Here is a 23814-nt window from a genome sequence, read left to right as displayed (position 1 = left end):
TTCCTTACTCACCAAGTGGCAATTTAAGGAAGTGGGTAAGAACTGTGAACCAAAAATCAAATCAAATGTGATGAATGTGACCTGTTCACATAATCACAGTAGGTGTTCATGTGAGTGAAAATCAATGGGTCGATGCTTCTGTTGAGAAGCATGGGTTCTCAGCCCCGTCTCCCCCCTCCCCCGCCGCCCCGTTAAAGTGCTTTACTTTATTAAAAGAAGCCATACACTAAAAAAGTGACTAAAGGAGGAGAGCAAAGTCGAATTTATTCAAGGCCTAAAGGTGATCTGAAAAAGGAAAGTTATGTTTCAGGCAGTGAGTCTCATATCAGCGTGTATCAGAATTCTCTGATGCTTGTTAAAACTGCTGATTTGAGGACCCTGCTCATAAACATTCAATTAGAGAGCAGCTCTGGTGTGGTCTCAGGAATCAGCATGCTTAATATGCCCTTACAGGCACATGGGGCTCCTGAGAGCACCTCAGAATGGTCTGACCTGGAGTGTGCCTTTAGTATGCATGGTTTTTAAGTCCTTTGGACCACAAGCCCTGTTTAGTTTTTTCTCACAGGATGAAGTGCGCAGGCAGGTTATAGAGTCTCTCCTGGGCCCTGTTATCCTGCTTCCTACTCCTGCAATGTAGTCATCTCATCCTTATAGGTTTGGGCCAGGATGAGGTCATGGTGACTAGTCCTTGGGAGCCAGGAAGGGGTTTTGATGGGAAGTCAAGTGTGTTCTTTACTCTGGTGGTGTCCTCTTATGGCCCTGAAGCCATTTAGTCAAAGTGGGCCCACTTCTTCACGAGATGGGAGGCAAGTGTGGCCGGAGTGGAAAGAGGGATGTCAGGATATGGGGACTGGCAGACCAGGTATGACAGTGATAGACGAGACAACTGTGGCTTGAAACACCTCCTTCTTGAGAACACAGCGGCATCTGAGCCACTGTTTGTATGGACACTGAGACTTGCTTCTAGGGTAGCTGCCACCTCATGGGAGAGACTGTTCCTTGCTAAGGGAGAGGAGCTGGCCATGGTGAGATGCTGCTGTAGAGGGACAGCTATGACGAACGAGCCCTGAGTGCTCCATTGGTAAATACTGCCGCATCTGCAGTGGAGTCTTCCATGGGGTACGGGGCACACACACAGACCGAGGGGTCTAGGTTCTGTCTGCACTATTCTTTATCCCAGCTCTTAAAGTCCCTTTTACCAGGGTTTCTGGGCCTTGGTCGCCCCTCTACTACCAGGCACCTGCCTATTTGCTGGGGCTCTGGTTCCTAATTAACAGCTCTGTTGGGCTGGCTCCTTAATTTGTCCCCTGGCCTCTGTCTCAGTGCCTCCTGGGATCCCATTGGTCCTGCTGTGTGTAAGGCACTTGGCCATGGTCTCTTGACTTGGGATCATTTCAGCCAGAATATTATGTTTCTGCCTTTTTTAAGGTTCGAATTTAGCACAAAATTAATCAAAACTACAATTGGTTGATGTCCATTCTCACTTTAAGGATTGTTTGCAGTAATTAAGGTGCTTACCTCTATTTCAGCCCTTCACGTGTTTTTTAAAAAGTGAATACTATACTTGGCTTCTGTGCAGGAAAGTAATCTCACTTTCTCTTTAGTTATAAATTGTTGATTACCCACAAGAGCCTTGTATAGCATTCATTCAGAAAACTCTAAGAACCATGCAAGGCTCTGGGAATACTAAGCACAGAACAATTCCTGCTTCTTGAGATATGTGGTATGGTCCCATTCTGAGGTGCAAAAAAAAAAAGTGCCCTTTTAGTGTGGCTCCTCTTCCCTCCATCATGGCTGTGCTGGACCCCTGAGCACTGCGTGGGCCCCAAGGTCAACTGCCTCAGTGCTGCCCTCAGCGTCACCCTTGCTATCCTTGCGTTCTCGGGCAGCTGTGCCAGCCAAACTGCCCCGATAGAGCTGCTGCTTCTTCCCATGGCCTGTGTCTCCATGCCCCCTGGGGTTCCAGTGTCTCCCTGTGTCCCTGTTGGTGTTGTGTTGACTTAAGATAATTTTGTTTCAATTGAAATAGACTTAAAAAAAAAATTAGAGGTTAGCATAGAATCATCAAAGCTCCTTTTTCTACTCTTAGTTATGGAACAGCAAAACAGCTACAGTGTTACGGAAAGCCACCTTGAGCACCATCTCTTGATCCATGCAGGCACTTAGGCAGGACACTCACAACTCAGTAATGTTCACATTCACATCTTGGGAATCCCAACACCTGGTAAGGGAAGGGGCTGCTGGACAGTTGTGCGTGTAATACCATCCTCAGTGAGATTATGCCCTTGGCTGTCTGAAGTCATGTTCCTCTGTGTACTGTAACCTTGGGGAATTTATGGTTCACCTTAAGTTCTTGGAACAGCTGTACTCTGGCTTTCATCTGGACCATACAACTTTGTGCCTGCTGGCTCTCAGGCCTCTGCCCTTGACAGTCTCCGTACCTCCTCTACCTCACATTTTACATCTGGCTGCCATCTATTTCCTGGCCCTCCTAATCAGAGATGGGTTCCTTGAGGTGGCAGATTGGAGGGTGTTCCAGAAACTTTAGAACCTTTAAAGGAGAAAGATAATTAGTGAAGTTGAACTTGGAGAATGAGACCTAGTGAACTTGGCTTACTCTACAGCCCCAGGATTCCTAGCATTCACAGGTCAGGGCAATTCAGTGCCCACCCATGGCCTCTCTGTCCTCAGGATTGGTCCCCACAACTCTCCCAGCCTTCAAAGCATCTCTTACTCTGGAGATGACAATGTGAAGGGGCCTCTCAGAAATGTTCTCTAATTGATGTGGGGTGAAGTTGGAGGTGGTATTTGGCAGCTTGGTGCCACCTGAAAGGTTGATGATGGTTCCCCTTAAATTTTTACCTGTAAACAGTCTCCTGGAAATTACCAGGAGGAAGAACGATCCAGTCCCTGCAGCCACCCCCATTATCACCCCTCAGCCATGGCAAATGGAAAGCAGGAACAGAAGGTATTACACACCTTAAGTCTCAGTTCTGCCTGGAGTTTCCCTTTCCATCAGCCTGTAGGCAGAATGGAGATTATGGAAATAAGCGTGTACTACCTTTTCCCCTTCTGAGCTGGTGGAGAGCCCAAGTGAGTAGGAAGAAAAAGCAAAGGGCTTCGGGTGGTGGACATACCATTCATTGGACATAGGAGGGTCTTCATGCAGCATTCATTGAAGAAATGTTTCTGCACCTCACCCCCATATATGTTTGTACCACTTAAGAGACATTAGACAAGAAACTTTGTGTTGAGAATTAGGACAGTTTATTGTTTGATCAACATGCTGAGTCTTCCACATTTTACACAGTTTTATGTAAAGTCAATGTGGCCATTTATGCCTGCTGAGCCAATAAGAGATGGAAATGCCACCCTCTGTGCTCCTCATGCCCAATCACTTCATGGGGATGGGTGAGGGAAACCGAGGGGAGGAGCTGACAAACACCACGTGATAGGGGCCAGCCTTCGATGTATGGAGGCTTACCACTGGAAGGAAGCACCCAAACCCTACTGCAAGGATAAACCGTACCCTGCCAGGAGTGTCACCCACACAGGTCTGACGTCCAGGAAGTTTACACATTGAGAGCCCAGGGTTTTGGAACACCTACATAGTTCATTTCAAACAAAAATTCAAAGGGTGCCCTGGTCCATGGGTGCCTACCAACAATCAGAGTAGGTTTGGGGACTGGCCCTAATTTGCAATGGAGGAGCCTGAAATGTATGTGGAATTTTTCCTGGCTCGCTTAGATACGCTGAACAGAATCTCATGTCCTCACCAGAGAAGAGATGGTCGGAGGAGCACCCATACACAGCAGCTCTTCACGTGCAAGTGCACAGTCACATTCGTACACACAGGTCGGCTAAGGATGAAGATAGAAACATCTTGGTTCTGACTGCTGCTAGCTTGCTGGGTGACTGTAAGCAAGTCACCCTTCTTTGTCTTGGCTATCCTGCCTTTGAAACAGGAAGGGTTACAAGACCCCTGCTTCACACTTCTGTAGCCAGGTGACAATGCCTCACATTCTTGGGGGAGAGGTAGTTTGGAAACTAGTGAACATACAACCCAGTTGCTTGATGCAGACAGACAGACCTCACGTGGCTCAGACATACATCCGTCATCAGCTACATGTTCTCACACCCTGACATCCTCACCTGCCTTCCACCATGTGAAGAAATGAGGCTGCTCTGCCTGCACAACACCGAAGCCAGCGGTGCCATTATTGTCACACCTGGGACTTGAGGGCAGGGGCTCTCAGCACTGACTGGCCACCAGGAGGACAGAGACATACTCAAGCTGTGTCTGCACCTTTAGTTACCACCACTTCAATGCTCATTGCTGTTGCCTGAGACACTTAAACTGATATCGCCACTGTTCTTTAGACCTGGGAACATTACAGAATCGAAGATAAAAAGAAAATGGTGACAGTGATAGCCTCTAACCGAAAGAAACCTGCTTGTAAATCACCAAGCGTGCTCACCTTGGACTATACAACTGCATTTCCGGGACTCCAGATGCTTTGCCACACTTTCATTCTGGCATGTTATGTGCATTAATAAATACGCTACCTGCTTTTTCCATCTTATGCTCAACTTTTCAGATACCTGTGAAACAGAAGCTCTTTGACATCCTCAAAGAAAAAGAGGGCCTCAGGAAGATGGCCCGGCTCATCTCCCAGGTCAAGGCTAGTCTCAGGAAAGGGACTGAACCACTGGCTAAACTGAGATAATTTCCTAAAAAGATTCCTCCACTTTGCCTTGTACTAGCCCACCTATTTTTGGCAAAGATGTAATAATAGTCGCTGGAGATGCTGAGGCAATTTCATGACATCTTCGAGAGAACCTGATCATTTTATTATTGAACTTTAACTCTTTGAGTCAAGATCTTACCTACAAGCAAGAGGACAGTGATCGCACCTGCTCAAAACGAGAACCAAAGACCCAATGCACTTCTGCATTGTCTGGCTGGCCTAACAGATGCCAGGAAATGAGGGGTGGAAATCAGGCCATGGAAATGGCATGGCAGAAGGACAAGATGAGGCAACTGCCCTCCTTTTCAGAGGCCCACAGAGCTGGGGAGAGCCTGGACTCAAAAGAGGATGTCGTGTACATGCTAGGAAAGTCAGGGCTCACTGAGGCCACATCAGGCCAAACACTATCTACTGCGTCTCCTACTGCTCCTCTAGGTCGTGATGGAAAAAATAAAAGTTCATGGTGCCTTAAGATATGAGTATACATGGGAAGGGAACTGAGTTTCTACTTTTTTTTTTTTTTTTACAGGAATGTTTTAAAGAAAAGCTACTCTTTAGTACCAAGAAGGTAAAAATCTACCATACATTCATTCACTGAGACCCAGTGCAGATCACTGTAAATTGGGGCTGTCCCAGAGGCCACAAGCAATGGCCCTCACTGCCACTCAGGTCAGATGCTGTGACATTGACTCCTTTAAATTCTCACGAGGTAAGTAAGCACTCTTCCAACAAGCACCACTTAGGGGTGTGCCATGGTGGGGAGGTGCTGGCCCACGTGGCATGCACACCCGTGCATATAGGTACACAGAGGGAGAAATGGTGCACATATTCCCGTGGGCTATTTTTGCCTGTAGTGTAACACATCTATGTAATTATTTTATTGATGGCAAGACAATCACAAGTTTTTTTGACAATATTAAGTACTTATTTCAACACGTTGCAGTACTTTTGAATTTCGAAAACTGTAATCACAATGCAAGTTCCAACTTGAGAGCAAGAAAAAACAAGAATATACGTTGAGCACACGTACCTCTGTGAGAATGTGTGTGGAAGGTGTATACACAAGTCTATCTCTCTATATAATTATGTACACACATATAAAAACTAAACACATGACATTAGAATTACGTTCATACATTGGTCTTTGCCTTTTGGAAGAGGAGCTCAGTGGGAATTCTGGTTCCTCTTTTTTTCACCTGAAGATAAATTTCTCTTTAAAGATTAGCTCTGACATATAGCCTCCTTAGCAGAGAGTGTGTGACAGGCTCATTGGACAAATATCAGTGAGTCCCACCAGGTTTCACTGAACTTACTGGCTGCCATCTTGAATTCATTTCTGAGAAGTCTCAAAATTCACTGTGATAACTAGTTTGAGCACTACTTTGTGGAGGAATTCACCCCCTACCACATTCCAGATGGTCATTTTGCTCACCTATGACATGCTCAACAGCAGCCAAGAGGAAGAATCAATGCCAGCTTGGAGGGCAGGTTTTGCTGTTTGTGGCCCAATTCACTGTCTACTGCCTGGCATTGTGCAGGCTCCGAGTCAGTGAGTCTGGGTCTATTTGGAATACAGGCCAAGTGAGTTAAATCACTTCAGAGATTTTACAGGTCCTCATACTTAGTCCTCAGAAATGAGTCAAAAATGGTAAGGATTGCTCTCTGGGCATCCTTCTGGACACCCCACGTCAGCCAACCAGAGTGCTGCTACAATATGCACAAAGGTATGTGCACAAACATTACACCGTGCCAGGAAGTCAGCTTTTCCAGAATAGCACTCAACAGTATTAACCACCAAGGACCTGAGAACATGTATCTTCAAGGTAGTGGTTCTGCAGATGACCCTCCCTTCCCCAGTCACAAATGGATTAATACTGTGTGATACAGGCTCCAGCTTCCCTGACATCCAAGGAGGACGGTTTCGGCAGGCCCGCACTGAGTTTCTTTTTGCCCTTCCTACAGATTCGATCCAAATATGTGTGCTGGACGCTGAGCAGGTTGGTTAAAAAATTTTCAGAAGTACACATGGTGCCCCAAGTCAATAAACCACAGAGTGACACTGCCCACAGCTGCCAACAGCACCCCGTCCTTCCTTCCAGTGACCTCTTGCTCTGCCAATCACTGGGCAGACCACAGAAAACACAAGGCTGCCTGTGACAACTGCCCTCCACCCGCTTCAAGGCTTTTCAGGGAGGGGAAGGGAGAGGCAGAAATAACTCCAGTGGGGCCTGCTGCTGGGCTCCCCGCAGTCCACAAGGCCTTAACTTCAGCTCGGGGCCACGGCCGATGTCCCACTGTAGCCACAGAAGGACAGAGTCAGAGCCACCTCTACAGAGGCTGTTTTGTTCAATCAGTGTTTGATTTAACTAGACAGGGCCTGGTTGGTTGGTCTGGCCCAGATGGCCAAGGATTGGAGCCTAATTAAATTGCCCAGTTAATGTTTTAGTTTACTGGGCTGAGGGTGGGAGGAGGGCAGAGGTGATGAACAGTTCAAAGAGGACAGGAAGGAAGAGGTGTGTGGAAAAGGTTCTCTATAAGTTTACAAATATACAAAAACAAAAAAAGCACATCTTTCAAATAAAAATGACTACATTTTTATCTGGCAAAAAGTTGTATACACATGATTTAAATTTTTTTTTAAATTTTAACAGTTTTTGGCAATCTTAATAAAGTACAATATATTACAACCAAACCAAAAAATAGTTGTTTAAGTAACAGCTGTTAAGAGTGACGTGATCCCTGATGCCCAGCCTCCCTCCCCACCCCACCCTATTCCTAGAGACAGAGAGAAAAGAAAAATCCTCCCATCTTGATAAGCTCATTTCCCACCCCCTTTAGGAAGCTAACCAATAGGAAGCAACACAACAAGCGAGTAGTGTCAGAGGAAGCCGGCAGGTCAGGCTGCATTAGCAGGAGCAGCCGCCCTCGCTGGCTGGGGGCTCCTGGGGTTTGTCCAGCTTGATGTCAATCACTTCAGGGGGCTGAGCTAAGGAAGACAATTCACACAGAGATGCTACCAACCTGGCTTACAACGCTGTGCACCCCTCAGCTGCCCTGCGCATCTCCTCCATCCCTCCATGAACACCCAGGGACTCTGCTCTTTACTTCCCCTAGGAAGGAAGGAGGCAGGGTCACCAGCTCCCACCCCTCCTCTTCCCCGGCCCTCCCTCCCACTCACCCAGAGCAAAGCTTGTCCTGGGCTGTGGGTTGATCATCCAAACACAAGTAGGACAGACCCTTTCTCAGAAACCTTCCTGGTGACTGGTGCTGGAACACAGACCCCCAGCTGAGGTCGAGGCCTTGTTACTTGTCGGTCCCACCCCAAGGTGCACTGGAGGTGTAGAGTCTGCCGACCATGCATGGATCCCCCATCTCAAAGCACAAGGATATGTGGGTCCTGTTGTCATTCAGACACTGAGGACGCCACTATGAGAAGCCACATCCCTTAGTAAGGGCCTCGGCACAGGCCCCTCTCTGGCCCTTTCCACTGATGTCCTGGGCACTGTGGGCTGGAGGAGCATTGATCAGAACCACCAGAGAAGTGGGTTCAAAATGCACAGCCAGGCTGTTCTCTCTGCCCTGACCAGGCTGGGAACCCATCACACTGGCCTCATCACAGCTGAGGACCAGGCCCTTGGCCGCACAGGAAGTCTCCTCTTGGGCGGGGCTTCAGCACCTGCTGTAGGCTGCACTGGAGTGGGGGAGGGGGTGGGCGATACAAGAAGGCCTGCTACAGGAGCTGTTGCTGGCATCCTAGGGATGCTTTTGTGGCTCCTATTGGAGGATATGGGAGAAATTCTTTCACCTTTGCGTGTGGTCTGCCCTCCATATCTGCGGGGTCCATATCTGTAGGTTCAAACAACCTTAGATTGAAAATATTCAGGGAAAAAAATGTTACGCTGTTGCTGATGGGTACAGTGTAGTTAGGCCTATGATGGTTGTAGGGGGGAATATGTCTATACTGAGCATGACTCAACTTTCTTTTTCCTGTCATTATTCCCTACACAATACTGTATAACAACTATCTCCATAGCATTTACATTTTTTAATGAGTCCACGTATAAGTGGATCGGCACCGTTCAAACCTGTGTTGTTCAAAGGTCAATTGTATTTTCCATTCGCAATTGGGAATCCAAGGTTGCAGAGAGCAGACTGCAGTTATGTGTGGCTTTTCAAGTGCAGGGGGTGTCGGTGCCCCCAACACGTGCACCGTTCAAGGGTCAATCATATTAGGTATTATAAATAATCTAGAGATGATTTAAAGTATATGGGAGAATGCACATAGATTATATGCAAATACACACCATTTTATACAAGGGACTGGAGGATCCATGGAGTTTGATGTCTGTGGTGGGGGTTTTTGAACCAATCCCCTGCATATACGGAGGGTGAACTATGCTATAAAAACCCATGCTTCTCCTACAGATCACATTTTCTCTCCTTCCCACTTTTTCTTTTTTTGAGTATGACTTTATCTTTGACTTTCCCTTGTCTTCCTACCTTTATTTTCCCTATGCCTTGATTTTCTTGTGTGTATACACATATAACATACATTTTTTTTATCTTGTGTGTATGTATGTGTGTACATATACATAAACACACATTTGTTATAACATGACAGAGTATAAAGAAACAGGTAAATAGATAATAAACAACTGCTTTCTTTCCCATTGGGCAAATCAGACTACCTCTCTAGACCTCAATTTCAGCTTCTGGGTGTTGCCTGAGGTTTGGGGCGGACCACATGAGTGGCATGCTAACCCTGTGTCATGAGCAGGGGGTGCTCCGGGGCTGTGCAGGGCTGGAGGCAGGCGGGACTTGGGAGGAGGCTTCTGCTGAGGAAGCCATCTCGTATGAAGTAGGGTTGAACCACGCTGAAATCATATCTGCGTATATAGAAACCTTCCCTGCAGTGAAGACTTGACTTGTACCCATAAGATACAAATCAATGTTCACTGTCAAGAGCAGTATTACTATTTCTCACTCCCTGCCCCACACTGTCTCTGCATACACATCCCTCTGGTACCCCCACACTGTTTAGGAAGTAGAAGCTTAGATGGTTTGAGCTAGACAAGTCTTAAAGACCTTGGAGTTCAGCCTCGTCCCTGTACAGAGAGCCCCACATCACACCTCGGCCAGGGAGGCAGGGCTGGAGAACAGGCCAGTGTCTGTCCACTGTTTTAAAATACTAAGTGAATCACTTAGGATAAATGGCTTCTCCAGCACATTTTTCACTCACTCATCAAAGGAAAAGGATACTCCCTTCTTTGCTTTTCTCCTGGACATTCTCCATTCCAGGCAGAGCCGACGCCACACGTCGGAAGAGCTGGAGAGAGGGGGAGACGTGAGGTGAGCCCCGGCCCCATCCTTCCCCTCCCGCTCTCCTTGTGCCTCCACCCTCTGGGCTTTTCTCATCTTGACCTTGGGCTTTACTCTCCTGTCTGTCCCACTGTGTCCTGGGGGACAGGAGCTACATCGACTTCTCTCGCCTCCACCCCAGCGCCTCTCAAAGAGTTGAGCCTTGGGAGGCCTCTCACCCACGGGCTGGCCAGGGGGTCATGAGGAGCTAAGCATGGGTCATGGTGACCACAAGGGACCTCCACCTGTGCAGAAAATGACCTAGATCCCAGAAGACAAGCCATTAAGCGGGCTTCTGTCCCACTGTTCATGTGGGAACTACGGGAACTGACTTTCCAACTGCCCTCGAGACAAATGACGTACTTCTCAGGGATTGCTACAAGTCCATGGGCACTGAGGCAGCTGGGCGCTAGGAGCCAGGGCCACGCAGTCACAGCAGAGAGAGACTCTTCTAAGAGAATGGCTCAGGAGTGTGAACGCGATGTGGGTTTGTTAGGGTGTGGGTGTGAGGGTGATGTGTATACTGTGTATAGAGGTGTATGTGTGGAGTGTGTATGGTGTGAATGTGTCTGTGTGAATTTGTGTAAGTGTAGGGGGAATGTGAGTGTGTGTGTGGTGTGTATGTGTACAAATGAGGTTTCTGTGCATGGAAGTCTGTGTAAGTGCATGGGGGGGGTGTGTCTGCTGGAGTATCAGGTAGGATGCTGGCTGACATGGAACCTCAAGGTGACCATAAGTACAAAGCAGAAGTACAAGGCACCAGAAGATTCTGAATGCTCTTCCCTCTTCCCCAAAATAGGAACTCAGTGGGCTCTGGGCTTCTAACTTCTCTTTGTGAGCTCTGAGGACAGGGTGTCTCATCATAGTTTCACCCAGAGCCCAGCCTTATAGGAGTGCCCAAGCTGGCTGAGGGCCCTACGGGAGCACCCAGGGCCAAAAGGTATGTGGGTACGTGGCCAGTGTGCCCGGCAGGGTGTGAGAATCTGTGGGTAGGCTGCAGAGGGGTTTCCGGAGTAGGGCAGGCAGATGTGGGCGAGGGTGCAGAGGGCCTGGGCCATTTCTCACAAGCTTCCTTCGTGGCCTTGCCCTAGGCAGCATTGCTCCGGCTACCTGATGGTCAAAAATGGTCACAGCTCTGCCAAGGGCCCAACTGCCAGTTAGAAGGCAGCTCTTGGGATCACATGTGGGTCTCAGAGAGCAGAAAGGATCATGTTCAGAGTCCAGGAATCTATACTATACAGAAACTCCTTCTCTGAACCACACAGGGTTTCAACTGACCACATTTAACTTCCGCTCAGACCATCAGCTGGCTTCCAGAGCATTCTAGAAAAGGAAGCATTAGTGTCTCCCTGACGCCGATCACTGGCACAGAGGCCACCTGCCCTGTGCTCCCCGTGTCCCCCATGACTTTCCATCAGCAGCCCAGTGTCTCCTGCATGCCTCAGGGATGCGTGGCCCCCTCCCCCAGGAGATGCCATGTTAGTCCCAGCCTTACGCTGAAGGAGGCTGGGAGCGGGTGGGGGTGAACAGGGCCCCGCTGCAGTCACTCCAACTGGGGCAGGGGCACGGAGCCCCGGGAGCTTTGGGGCTCTCAGTCTGTCTCTCCCCACGCCTCTGCCACCATCCCCACTGCCACTGGCACTGTCCACGTGGGGTGAATCATCACCGCATCCAGGCCAACTGCTGTATGGGGCACCGCTGGGAACAGCTGGGTCAAAGCGATACCCCAGCTGAGACGTCCCCTTCACTCAGAGTCCCCTCCCCACGCCACGGGCACCCATCCTGCTGTACTTTTGCTTCCGCTGTTCCCCTTGCCTGGGACGCCCTCCCCCTTGTCACCTCTCCGAGTCCTCTCCTTCGTGAAGGCAGAAGCTTCTAACGTTTTGTGAACTACGGACCCCTCAGGCAGTCTGGTGACACCTACAAACTCCTTCTAAGTGTGTGATGTCAGTTACAGAGACGCATAAAGGAAACCGTTTGGTACTGAAACCTAAGATCTTTACGGATACGAGCTGGCGGTGCTTCCCCACGAACTTACTAAGCGTCAAGAGCTGGCAGTGTGTCTAATAAACACTGTGATACTCGAGTAGTGGTGCATATCAAGTTCCAGATGCCGCGACACTGTAAGGTGATAAGAATGCAGCTGCGATCTGCATGTGATAAAGCCACAGGGGCTGCTGCTGTTACGGAGTTTTGTTGCCTACGTTCATCACCGAAGGTAACACTAATGAGCAGTTAGCCGTGAGTGAAAATAAAGCTGTAGGTTTTCCAGCCCAAGTCTGCTGACCTGCTGAATTCCATCCACGGACCTGTTGGGAATCCATGGACCCGGGAGAACCCCCCTACACGCACATACACACTCGGAGGCTCAGCCCCTCTATGGCTCCTCTGACATTTTTGGTTCGCCAGGCCTTTCCCCTCGGGGAGCTCCAGCATACAACATGGGTGGGCCCCTTTCTCCAAGCCTGCCTGGCCCTCCACCCCTGAGCACTTGCCAAGCACAAGGCATGAGCCCCTGCACCCCCGTCCCCAGTCGGGAAAGATGCTAGGGAAACAATGCATCTCTCAGCCACTGGCAGTTGGTGTCTGGACACTCACAGGATGCTATGGGGGCCGTGTCACTGGTTGCTGTACAGCAGCCAACGATAACACCCTCCAGACACCCCATGAAGGCATGTGCTCCTCAAGCATTACCGGCTCTAGAGGCAAGCTTGTTCCCCAGGAGGCGGGTTTACGAGCACTCTGGTTGACTGCCCCAATCCAGTCACTAGCTCACTGGGGAAAGGCAGGGCCAAGCCTGTGGCCACACGTCATGCCGGAAGCCGCACATGGGCCTTGTGGCCAAGCAAGGCCGAGGATCAGTACCAGGTGCATCCTACCTGCTTCACGTTGTAGCCAGTCTTCGCACTGGTCTCGATGAACATGACGCTCAGTTCTTTGGCGCGTTGCTCCCCCTCCTCGATGGTTATCTGCCTGGAGAAGACGGGAGAGGGGGTCAGTTCAGTGAGAAGCAGCCCCTGGTGGACATGGTGGAAGCAACCTGATATGAGGGGAACCCGCCCAGCAGGGCAGGGGACCAAGCCCCTCAGCCAACCCTGAGGACAGGCTCCGATGCCAGGACTCCCTCCAGGATGAAGGGACACAGGGCACAGCGGGACATCAGCCCCTTCTCTACTCCTTCTGAGCTTTTTCCTCTCAGTTTGAGAGCAGGCCCCGTGACAGGTGGCTGGGGCTGTCCCATACCCGCCTTCCCCAATAGTCACCACTGCCAGCGCCTAGGTTTATGAAATGCTTTGAACCACATATGGCCCCTCTGGGGATTATTGCCAGTTCCATTTTCCAAATGACACTGAGGTTCAAGTGACTGTCCCAAGGTCACACAGAACTACTTAGTGAAGGAACTGGGATTTACGCCCCATTTTCTTCACTTCAAAGACGGGATTCTAACAAAGTAGGCGCTAATTCAGATTATTCCTTAAAGGGTCAGATTGTATTGTAGGAAGCCCACAGTCCATGCCTGTTGTTTTATCTGACCAAGCTGGGTCCCTTGGGGTGAGTAGACAAACATACGTAAGCGGCACCTAAGTCAGCCCTGCTCCCTGGAGCAGCCTCTTCAGAGAACGTGTCACATCCACACACAGCAGTGGACCAGGCAATTCTGAGAACCAGGACCTCACACCCACACCACACCAGCACAAGCATTGTATGGGGGCAGAGACACGAAGCACAAGCAGAAGCTGGCGGGAGCCCGAGCGACTGCCGTGTCTGCAGCTGTGCCATGGCCACGGCCAGCCCCAGACCACGGCCAGCCCCAGACCACACACCGCTGGGCCAGGCCAGCTGCACAGGGCTAATGCAGCCCACGCACACAGGCGTGCCCCTGCCGCCAGCGCAAGGTGGGGCTTCAGAGATGAGACCCCCATGGGCAGGGCTCTACCAGGGGCTTTCAAAGCCTCCGACACCTACAAGGGACCTGTCCCAGATGCAAGGGGACAGGTCAGACAGGGTGCTCACCACTCACGCATCCCAGAACTCCTTGTCCAGGAGGAGCTGCAGAGGCGTGGAGGACAGGCCCAGCCTGCCAGCCCCTGCACCTACCTCTTGTCAGCCAGATCCGTCTTGTTGCCCACCAGCATGATGATGACGTCACTGCCCCTCTCTGTCCTGACATCATCAATCCACTTAGAGGTCTGCTGGAAGGAGTTGAGGTCTGGAGGTTGAAAGTGAGGATAAAATTGGGAGTGAGATCCAGTTCTGGGAGGGAGAGGGGAAAGGGGGGGACGGGCACAAGACAGGGGGCAGGAGGGATGTGGAGCGTGCACCCTCAGACACCCAGGAGGGACATGCAGCACGCACCCTCAGACACCCAGGAGGGACGTGCAGCACGCACCCTCAGACACCCAGGAGAGACGTGCGGCGTGCACTTTCAGACACCCAGGAGGGGCAGGAATGCAGGCTGCACAGACCAGTGGGTCTGGACCTTCCACAGGAGACCCACATGTCTTTGTGGAGCTGCTGCCCAGGGCCCTGAAGAGCCCCCTGCGTTGCTGAGCCACCCTCTGGAGGAGAAAAGTCACCCCATCTGGAAGGTCACTGTTATAATCTGCCAAATGGACTAGTGGCTTTAATGGCTCACCTGAGAATCAGATCTGACCTTGGAGGCTCAGAGTAAAAAGTGGGCACAGTGAACTTGGCTGAGCACAGAAACAGTGGAAGGGGGTGCCACAGTAGCCCCTACTTAAAGGGGCTTAAAGGGGCTCAGGAAAGGGCAGGGGAGTTTCCAAAAAGAACCCTCAGGTCTGCGAGTAAGGCAAGAAGGAAGGCAGCCCGAGGAGCAGACAAAAGCCAGGGAGGCAAGGCAATTTCAGGGCAACCCTCCCCTCAGACAGAGACATGGCAGACCTCACAGAGGAGCAGTCATAGGGCGATGCCCACCACTCAGCAGCCCACATGCCTGGCGGTTGGTGGCGGGGCGGGGGGGCGGCCTGTCCTGAGAAGCCCGTTTTCTGCGTGTGATCTCTCTCCTGCTCTATGTCGGGCTGCACAAGCCCAGGCCCCCACAGGGCCCAGCTCCCACCTGTACTCAGATGGGCAGGGAGCCCAGTCAGGGACAGGGGTGGAAAGAAGGGATGGGCAGAGCCAGGGCAGCAGGCTAGGCCGGTGCCCTGGCTGTCCTCCTACCGCGGTTGTAACCACAGCCCCAGGGCTTACCAGGAATGTTCCATGAAACCTGCCTGGGCAGTGGGCCCTGCACCAGGCCTTACCCCTGACTCCCAGCCCCAGGAGCCTCCCTCAGGGCTGTGCAGTCTTTCTTTAGAATAGCTGTTTTGGCCAGCAGAGCCACAGTGTGTGAGAAGTGCAGCCACCCACGGCTCTCCCAGACCTGCTCAACCTCTCCTCCCAAGGAGCTCTACGAGGAGCTGGGATAGCGGCTGACAAAACGCAGCTGCTAGGTCAAGGTTGGTCCAGGGACCAGTGTCTTCTCTCACCTTGCCACACATGCATACCGAAGTTGCTCTGTAGGGGTCTTTCTGGCAGCCAGGGCCAAAGAGGGCACAGAGGGTCTCACCTTCACAGACAGGACCCTGCTCTGAGCAGGGCCTAGAGGGTCCTGTACACCTGTGCCTGTCACAGGAGGGTAGGGAAGGTGGAAAGCATGCTGGTGCCCAAAAGCAACTCACCTCCCCACCCCCGAGCACATGCCTTCCTGCATTCAGACATAAGCACGTGTGTTTGCATACATGAACACACACATGCACACACACACAGAGGCTATAGCCTGGCTGAGGCTCCGCTTGGGGCCTGGAGCCCTCTCTCCGACACCCAGGACCCACTCACTTGTGATGTCGTACACCACCACGGCCACTGTAGAGTCCCGGATGTAGCTGGGGATCAGGCTGCGGAACCTCTCCTGGCCCGCTGTGTCCCAGAGCTGCAGTCGCACCTGTTGCAGGGAGGGCCCTGGGGTCAGCGAAGGCAGTGGGGTCCACATAGGGAGTGCGGGGGTTGGGGAGAGGACCTGGCTCTGCGATGCTGGCACTGCCAGCTCTGGGGCAGGCACAGACTCTGAGTGGTGCCCACCTAAGGGTCCAGGTGATGATAAGCCCAAGGGAGCCCTCCCTGTCTCCCAGTTCTAAAGTCAAGCACTCACCGTACGATCCTCTAAGTACATGGTTTTTGACAAGAAGTCAATCCCAATAGTCGCCTGTTAGAGAAAAGCACAGAAAGGTCAGCACTGAAAGGTCTCAGGCAAAGGGGCAAAAAAAGTTCAGTGCTCCAGGCAGTGACGGCCAGCAAAAGCGGGCACACCTATGCCAAACGCAGGGTGGACTCTGCTCTACTCTCCCTGTCTCACTCCCAAACACCACACACTCAACAGTGAAGACTCTTGTCCTTCTCAGAGAAAGTGAGTTTGACATAAATAAGGATGAAGATAGGGTTTTAGGGAGAGCTATAAACATGCTTTGGGAAGGGAATGAGAGACCCAGGTAAGGAGGCCTGCCCCGCCACCCCAGGAACAAGGCCATTGGAATGCGCATCTCCTGCCCCCTCACATGGGGCCTAGCAGCAGGAGCTAGGTGGGCCCCTGCTGGAGCCTGCATGGCCCCTCCTGTCCCCTCAGCCCAGGAACTCTGGTGCCAGGTGGGCAGGGGTGGGGCAGGAAGCAGGGCGGCTGGCTGCTGTGTGGGGCAGAGAGTAGCTGGCTCTCCTCAGGGGCACTGCAGACCTCCCAGAACGGCGTCTCACTAGGAGATCCCAGGAGTTTCCCAAACCAACGCATTGGGAGCCGACGGTTCCTAGCGCTCCTACGCTATGCCTGTGCACTCCCTGTCCTGGCCCTGGGGTGAGGCAGCTATGGGGTCTGTGTGTGTGGCCAGCCTTGTGGCCAGATGGCTGGAACCTGCTGTTCATTCACTGTGTTGCCTTGGGCAGACCACCCAATCTCTCTGAGCCTTACTGGTACCCAATGTCTGTGACAGGAGCTAAGATGCTGTCAGTGTGAAATGAAGTCAGCACCACAAAATTAACAACGAAGACTCAGACACAGTCTGAACTTCCAGGACACTGGTTAAGTACAGTGTGGTACATCTGTGTGGTGAGAATCCTTGGTAGTCATTAAAAATCACATTCTTAAAAAATATTTAAGGATTTGCGGGGATGGTTATCAAATTAAAAAAAAAATCAGAATATAAAACATGTATAGTGTGATCCCAATTTGATTAATTGAAGTAAATATATAAGTATTTTTCATATTTTCTTAGACACTGAAAAGAAGGAAATATGCTAAAACCTTACACAATGCCCATGTCTGGGTGATTTTTTTACGTCCTTCATTACACTTTTCTTTTTCTATGTTTTCTACAATGAACATATAATAGTTCTAGAAACAGAAAGTATTTTGAAACAAAAAACAAAGCAAAGTTTAAAAACAAGCTTAATTGCATAGAAAGTTGTGCTTTAACTTCAAACTGTGCTTTAACCACAAAAACCATACCCAAGGGAAGCCCAGGGAAATAGGAGAACCCATGTCTCCAGGCCCCGGGGCTGACCGCTAGCCCGTGCAGTGCATTCACACCCCCAGCTCATTCCACAAAGGAGTTTAAGTGGCTTCACCCCCCTGGCAGCTTGCTTCGATGCAAAGATAAAAACCGTCAAGGAATCACACAGGTACTGGAACACAGGTACTAAACGAACATCTTAGACACAATCCCATCCCTTACTCTGGAGAGGAAAGGACAGACCAGGAAAGTTAAAGCACATGCCTAGTGTCACGTCACCAATCAGTGGCAGAGTTGGGAGGCTCAGCACTAAAATCCTGGCATCGCTTGGGCTCTTTCCACCTCGGCTTTGCACACCTCTCCTGCACGGTGCAGCCACTGGGGAACCAGTCTGGAATTGATGGGCAGCTTGTGGCCTAAGCTTTGTTCCTTAATAGTCACACGACATCCATTTACTGGTGTATGTTAGAGCGATAATCCTTGTCTTCTGATATCCGCAAGGAGAAATATGCAGAATGGGTAGCTCTCTCTCAACTCATCAGTGCTCAGTGGGATCCCCAGGGAGAGTCAAGCTCCTTCTGCCAAGTGACGCTTCAGCTAAAAACCAGGTGCATGAGCACAGGAATGGTGGCAGGGACTGCTGGCTGACCCCAACATGCAGTCTCCTTTTCTGTAAGGACTACGAATGTGTGGGTGGACTTATGCCTGCCCCAAATAAAAACTGTACTCCCCAGCTTTCTTCATAGCTGGGTGGCTAAGTGCTGGTCAATGGGATGTGAAGGTGATGTATACATCTTCTGGGATGAGTCCTTCATGGGGTGGGGAGATGTACTCACAGCTGCCCTCGTTCCCTTTCCTATCGCTTAGAATGAAGACAAGTGGTGGTCAGTCATACTGGCCCATCCAGATGAGGGTGACAGAATTTAGTGACAGACAAGTCAATAAGACAGAGGAAGCCTGCATTCCTGACCCTGGGGAGCCACCTCAGCAGCCTTGCACTGCTGACGCCCAGACTGTTGTGTGACAGAAATGAACTTCTATTTCGCCTAAGCCACTGTTACTTTGGGTTTCTCAGAAAACTAAGGGAAAAACCAAAAGAGACCTATCTTGAAAGTTTAAACATAGTAGGTAACCCTACCAAAAAAAAAATTAGCTGCCCATAATTTAATTTCCTATTAAAATAAAACTCAACACTCATCAGAGGGAGGTAACGATCCAATAATCTCCATAACTTATTATTCACAATATCCACCACACAACAAAAAAAGATTATAGACATATAAAAAGGCAGGAAATTCAAGCCATAATCAAGAGAAAAAATCAATAGCAACAGAACCCTGGAAGAATATTAGATTAGCAGACAGGACTTTAAAATAACTGAGATAAATATGTTAAAATATAAAGGAAATGAATATGTTAGGTGAATTGCAAGAGATGTAAGGAAGCTCCAAAAGAAAAAAACGGAAATTTTAACACTGAAAAATACTGTATTGAAAATGAAAATATGCTGGATTTGCATAATAGTTACTGGGATACTGCAGAGGAAAGGTCAGTGAACTTGAAGAAAGGCCAAAAGAAACTATTCAAACTGAAGAACAGAGAGAAAAAAGATGCAATAAAAATAAACACATGATTGAGAATTTCTAGGACAATAACAAGTGGTCTGATATACATGTAATTAGGTTCTCATAAAAAAGGATAGAAACAGAATCGGCAAATTTTTTTTTTGAAAAAGTACTGGCCCCAAATGTTCCCGATTTGATTAGAAACATTAAACCACAGTTCCATGAAGTTCGGTGAATCTAAAATAGCATAAATACAAAGAAAACCATACCAAAGCAAGTCATAGTCAAATTGCTAAAAGCAAAGATAAAGGGAAAGCTTAATAACAGTCAGAAATAGAAAACACATTATATACAAGGAAACAATGACAAGAATGATGGGTAGTTTCTCATCAGGAACAATGTAGAACAGTAGACAATGGAAGACAATGGAACAACATCTTTGAAGCTCCAAGAGAAACAACCATCATCATGTCACCTAGACTTCTACAGCCAGTGAAAATTTCCTTCAACAATGAAGGCAAAACAAAAACATTTTCATTTTCAGACAAGGGAAAGCTGTGATCATTTGTCACCAGTGGGTCCTCATTACAAGAAATGCTTTCTCGGTTGAAGGGAAATTTTACAGATGGAAATTTGAATTTTTAAAGAAGGAAGCTAACAGCATGGTAAGTCTATGGATAAATATAAAAACGCATGACTTGCCCTTATCACCTCTGCTTCCATCCGTATCAGCAATAGTTTATAACAATCTCCACTGTTTTCCTCTTGCTCCATCCTCAGCACAGGTCACTCTCAGAAGATGACCTAAAGTCTGACTTTACAACATGAGGTACAAACCCCTTCAATTCCTTTGTTTTATGCTCTAATGTAACAACAATGATAACCACAGTAACAATGACTCCACATCTGGGTTCTTATCATTTGCCGGCTATTGTGCTAAGAGCTTTACGTGCATTGTTTATTCCTAATAACCTACATTATGGGTTATGTTCTTTAGTATTCATATGTCATTGCTAAGAAAACTGAATATGAGATGGTAAGTTACTTTTCTATTGTCGACAACTGGAAGTGGCAGTCAGGATTCAAAACGTATTTGCAAAGTTGTCTACATGTGTCCAGCCTTATCCCCGCATCCCTCCAGGCTCTGAGTATTTGCTCCTTCTCCTGCTCAAAGGGAGCTCTCCTTTGGGTCCTCTTGGCTCTGGTCCTCTCCCTCTAAGTGATGCTCTCTCAGTCATCTCCTTTCTCTTCTGCATCTGTAACCTCTCATTCTCTACTCACTCTTTCCTTTTGTCCAAGAAACATTTTCAAAATTCTCACATCCTAAAGAAGAAAAATCCCTCCCTGTCACTAAGGGGCTCTCTAGCTATGTGCCCATCGATCATCTCTCCTCAAACGGTATGGTTTTGGAAAAAGACCCCAAATCCACAGTTTTTACTTCCTTCCTTCCCACCAACTGCTTGACTAGGGCAGTCGCATTTCTGTCCTCTGCCCATGAAAATTCTGCTTGCTAGGGTTGCCAGTAGCTATTTCATCTCCAAAGTATATGGACACTCTATAGGCCAGACTGCACTTGATGCACTTGACCGTGTTGACTACTCCTCTTCTTTGACACCCTTCCTTTGCTTTGCATGACACTACTTGTTTCTGGCTTCCCTGCCTCTCTAACCGCTGTTCCTTATTGGTTTCTTATAGGATCCTCTTTCTTTCTCTATCCCCAAAATGTTGGTGTTCCCTACTGTTTTGTGTCAGGAGATCTCATTTACTCTTACATCTTCACAATAGGATGTGCTGATAGCTTCCCAGTCTACATTCCAGGCCTACCCCTGTCCTGAGCCCCAGATCCAGGTCTCTGGCTGCTAATTAGACATCTCTATCTACTTGTCCTCTAGACATCTAGACATATGCATCCCACATGGAGTCCGTTATCTCCTGCCAAACTTGCTTTTTCTATTTTTCCTATCTTGATGAATGGTACCTCCGTTTTTCTAGGTGGCCATGCCTCTGGAGGCCCTCCCCTGTCCCTCCTCTTCCCTTGCTCTCTTGTCCACTCCCTCACATCAAATGAATCACTGAGCTGATTACTTTTCACCTGTCCACTTCTCTACATCCCCAGCAGCACTGCCCCAGTTCAGACCTCCAGCCTCTTTTGCCTGAACAGCCTAAACAGCCTCCTGACTGCTCTCTCTGCCCTCAGGCTCTCCTTTTAGAGTTAACCTTTCATATGGCACCAGGGGTATCTTTCTAAAACATAAATCTGGCCCTAGCACTCCTTCCTGCCCCTGGGAAATAGTCCGAATGCTTCCTATGGCTTCATCTCCCCCTTGTCCTTCTTGCATTTTATACTTTAATAATAAAAACACTCTGGTCAAGATTCCACACACACAAGCCACTTTGTGTTTCTGTGCCTTTTACAATGCAGTTTCCTCCCCTGGAATGCTCTTCCACATGGTTTACTTATTTTAGAGTTCAAGATCCGGCTCCTCTGCAAGTCATTTTCCGAGCCCTCAGGTTGGCCTCGGGGCCCCTCATTTAACAGTTTCTCTCCTAAATTGCAAAGATCTCATACTGGTCAGTCTCTCCCACTGGTCAGTGATTCAACGATTCTCAACATGTAGTGCGGAGACCACTTGCTTAAGAATCACATCACGAACTTGTAAAAATGCAGATTTCTGAGTCCCACTCAGACAGACAGAATCATAGTCTCTGGGGAACTGGTCTGGGAATCATAACTCCAGAGAAGCCCTGAGATAACTTATTTGGGCAGTAAAGTCAGGAAACAACTGCCTAGACTGAGCTCGTGCTGTAATAAGTCTGAGGAGGCCGGGGCATCCAGGGGGAGGGGCAGATTCCTCGCCTGGAATGAGAGACAGAGGAAGATGCCCATGTGGAAGGTGCTACTCACAAATGAGGAAACCAAGGCTCCTGCAGGAACAAGGTGACATAGGATGTGGTTGCAGAGGCAGGATTTGAACTCAGGTCTCCCTGACTGCAAAGCCCTTGCTCCCGACTATTTAGCTCTATTCCCTCTGCCTCCAGAAATCCTTTCATTTCAGAAGTAGCCATTGTGGCCTGAAGCTGTCACTGAGTTGGCATGAGGGTCACATCTTGTCTGGCCCCCTATTGTCAGACTCTTATGGTCATTAGAGTAATAGCTCAGCAGAGTCCACTTAAGAGAGAGTTCATTTGCATTTTAAGAACAAGAACGAGAACAACAACAACAAAGTCAGCTCTCTAAGGACAGAATGGAAACAAGAACTTTTAAGACAGTCTTGGCTGGGCCTTGGTTACCAGAAAATTCCTAGCTCTTTGGCATCATCTATTTTTCCAGAAACGAGGCACAAGCAGCTGGCCCCACACTCCTGCCAGCGGGAGCCCACTTCTCCCAGATAGGCCAGGTCTACATGGAGAAGGAGGTTATGGTCTTCCCCGGGCAGGTCCCATCTGGCAAACGGTAATTAACAGTCACTCACTTGTCTATTTCTGTATGCTTACTATATTTCAGATACAGAGCAAAACAGGCCCCATTTCCTGCCCCTAAGGAGCTGTTCCCTCCCTTGGGATACCCTTCCACATGGTTAACACCATTCAGAGATCAAGATTCGGCCTTGAACGTCCAACCTTATGGAGGAACAGAGATCAGCACACAGAAATGTGGGTCATGCCAGGTGGAAAGGACTAGTGTAGTTAGAGGGGCTCTAAGTGCAGTGGGACCTTGCTTCTGATTGATTTCTTGAGGAAAGGTGGGGCAACTGTGCAAGTCCTAACTTCCTAGCAGGTGAAGATGGGGGAGTAGTGGAGGATGGGAGGTGTGGGGAGAAAACCCCAGAAGGAGGGAATGGGAGAGTTCTATTTGGGTAATGGCAGGGTTTCTATCTAAATAACCCTCCTGCAGATTATTACCATTATAGACTCTGAACAAAACATAATAAACAACTACCTGAAGGCATTGGAAAGTGACCAAGAAGTGCTGACTCTGGAAGAGAGTCAACACTTAAAGGAGAACAGCCCTGGGTGAGATTCCTGTTTTAATGACTATTCGCTCATCTTGGGGCAGCCCCTGCTGGAGCTGAGGTGGGGCTACCCACAGTAGTACTGGTTGAGAAATGAGAGGACAGATTGCAAAGCTACCACAGAAGCCACAATGTGTGGAAAATCCTGGAAATGAGAAAGCCACAGAGAGGGCTCCACAAATTCTGCATATAAATGCTGTTCAAATCTCTGATGACCAAAGCAGAGCCCAAGCAGCCTAACCAAGACTCCAAACAAAACAAACAAATCTGAATGGAAATTTAAGTGGCTGCCTACCACAGGGAAGAGAATTGAGAATTTGAGTCCAACCAATATTCTTCCAAAGGAACAAACAGAAATCCACAGTCTTAATCACTATGTGTAGGAGATAACATTACGAGCCATATGAAGTGAAAGCCATATTCAAGAAAAAAAAAGAGAATAATTGGAGACCAGCCCTGAGATGACTCAGATGTCAAAAGCAACAAGCATTCTTAAATAGCTAATATAATTATGCCCAAATATATAAAGAAAAATATGCTCATAATGAAGGTACAGTTTTTAAAATCTCAGCAGAGAAAGCTACACGATAAAGAACCAAATACATACAAATTTACGACTAAAAAATACGGT

The 23814-nt window shown here is 48.9% G+C and overlaps 1 protein-coding gene across 1 annotated transcript in view; it reads right to left on the bottom strand.

The window, feature by feature from the left end:
- Positions 1-3244: 3244 nt before the first annotated feature.
- Positions 3245-23814, bottom strand: part of RAB6B (RAB6B, member RAS oncogene family) — a 57852-nt gene continuing 37282 nt past the window's right edge. The window contains exons 3-8 of the mRNA XM_016140326.2: positions 16258-16311; positions 15945-16050; positions 14205-14316; positions 12986-13079; positions 10008-10074; positions 3245-7719 (exon numbers count right to left, since the gene is read on the bottom strand). Of these exons, the coding sequence (XP_015995812.1) occupies positions 7655-7719; positions 10008-10074; positions 12986-13079; positions 14205-14316; positions 15945-16050; positions 16258-16311 (498 nt within the window). The 3' untranslated portion in view covers positions 3245-7654. The remainder of the gene's footprint in view (positions 7720-10007; positions 10075-12985; positions 13080-14204; positions 14317-15944; positions 16051-16257; positions 16312-23814) is intronic.

This window comes from Rousettus aegyptiacus, unplaced genomic scaffold, assembly GCF_014176215.1.
Source record: "Rousettus aegyptiacus isolate mRouAeg1 unplaced genomic scaffold, mRouAeg1.p scaffold_m13_p_4, whole genome shotgun sequence".
Taxonomy (NCBI): domain Eukaryota; kingdom Metazoa; phylum Chordata; class Mammalia; order Chiroptera; family Pteropodidae; genus Rousettus; species Rousettus aegyptiacus.
The sequence above is the reverse complement of the archived record's forward strand: the minus strand, read 5'-3'. Positions and strand labels throughout refer to the sequence as shown.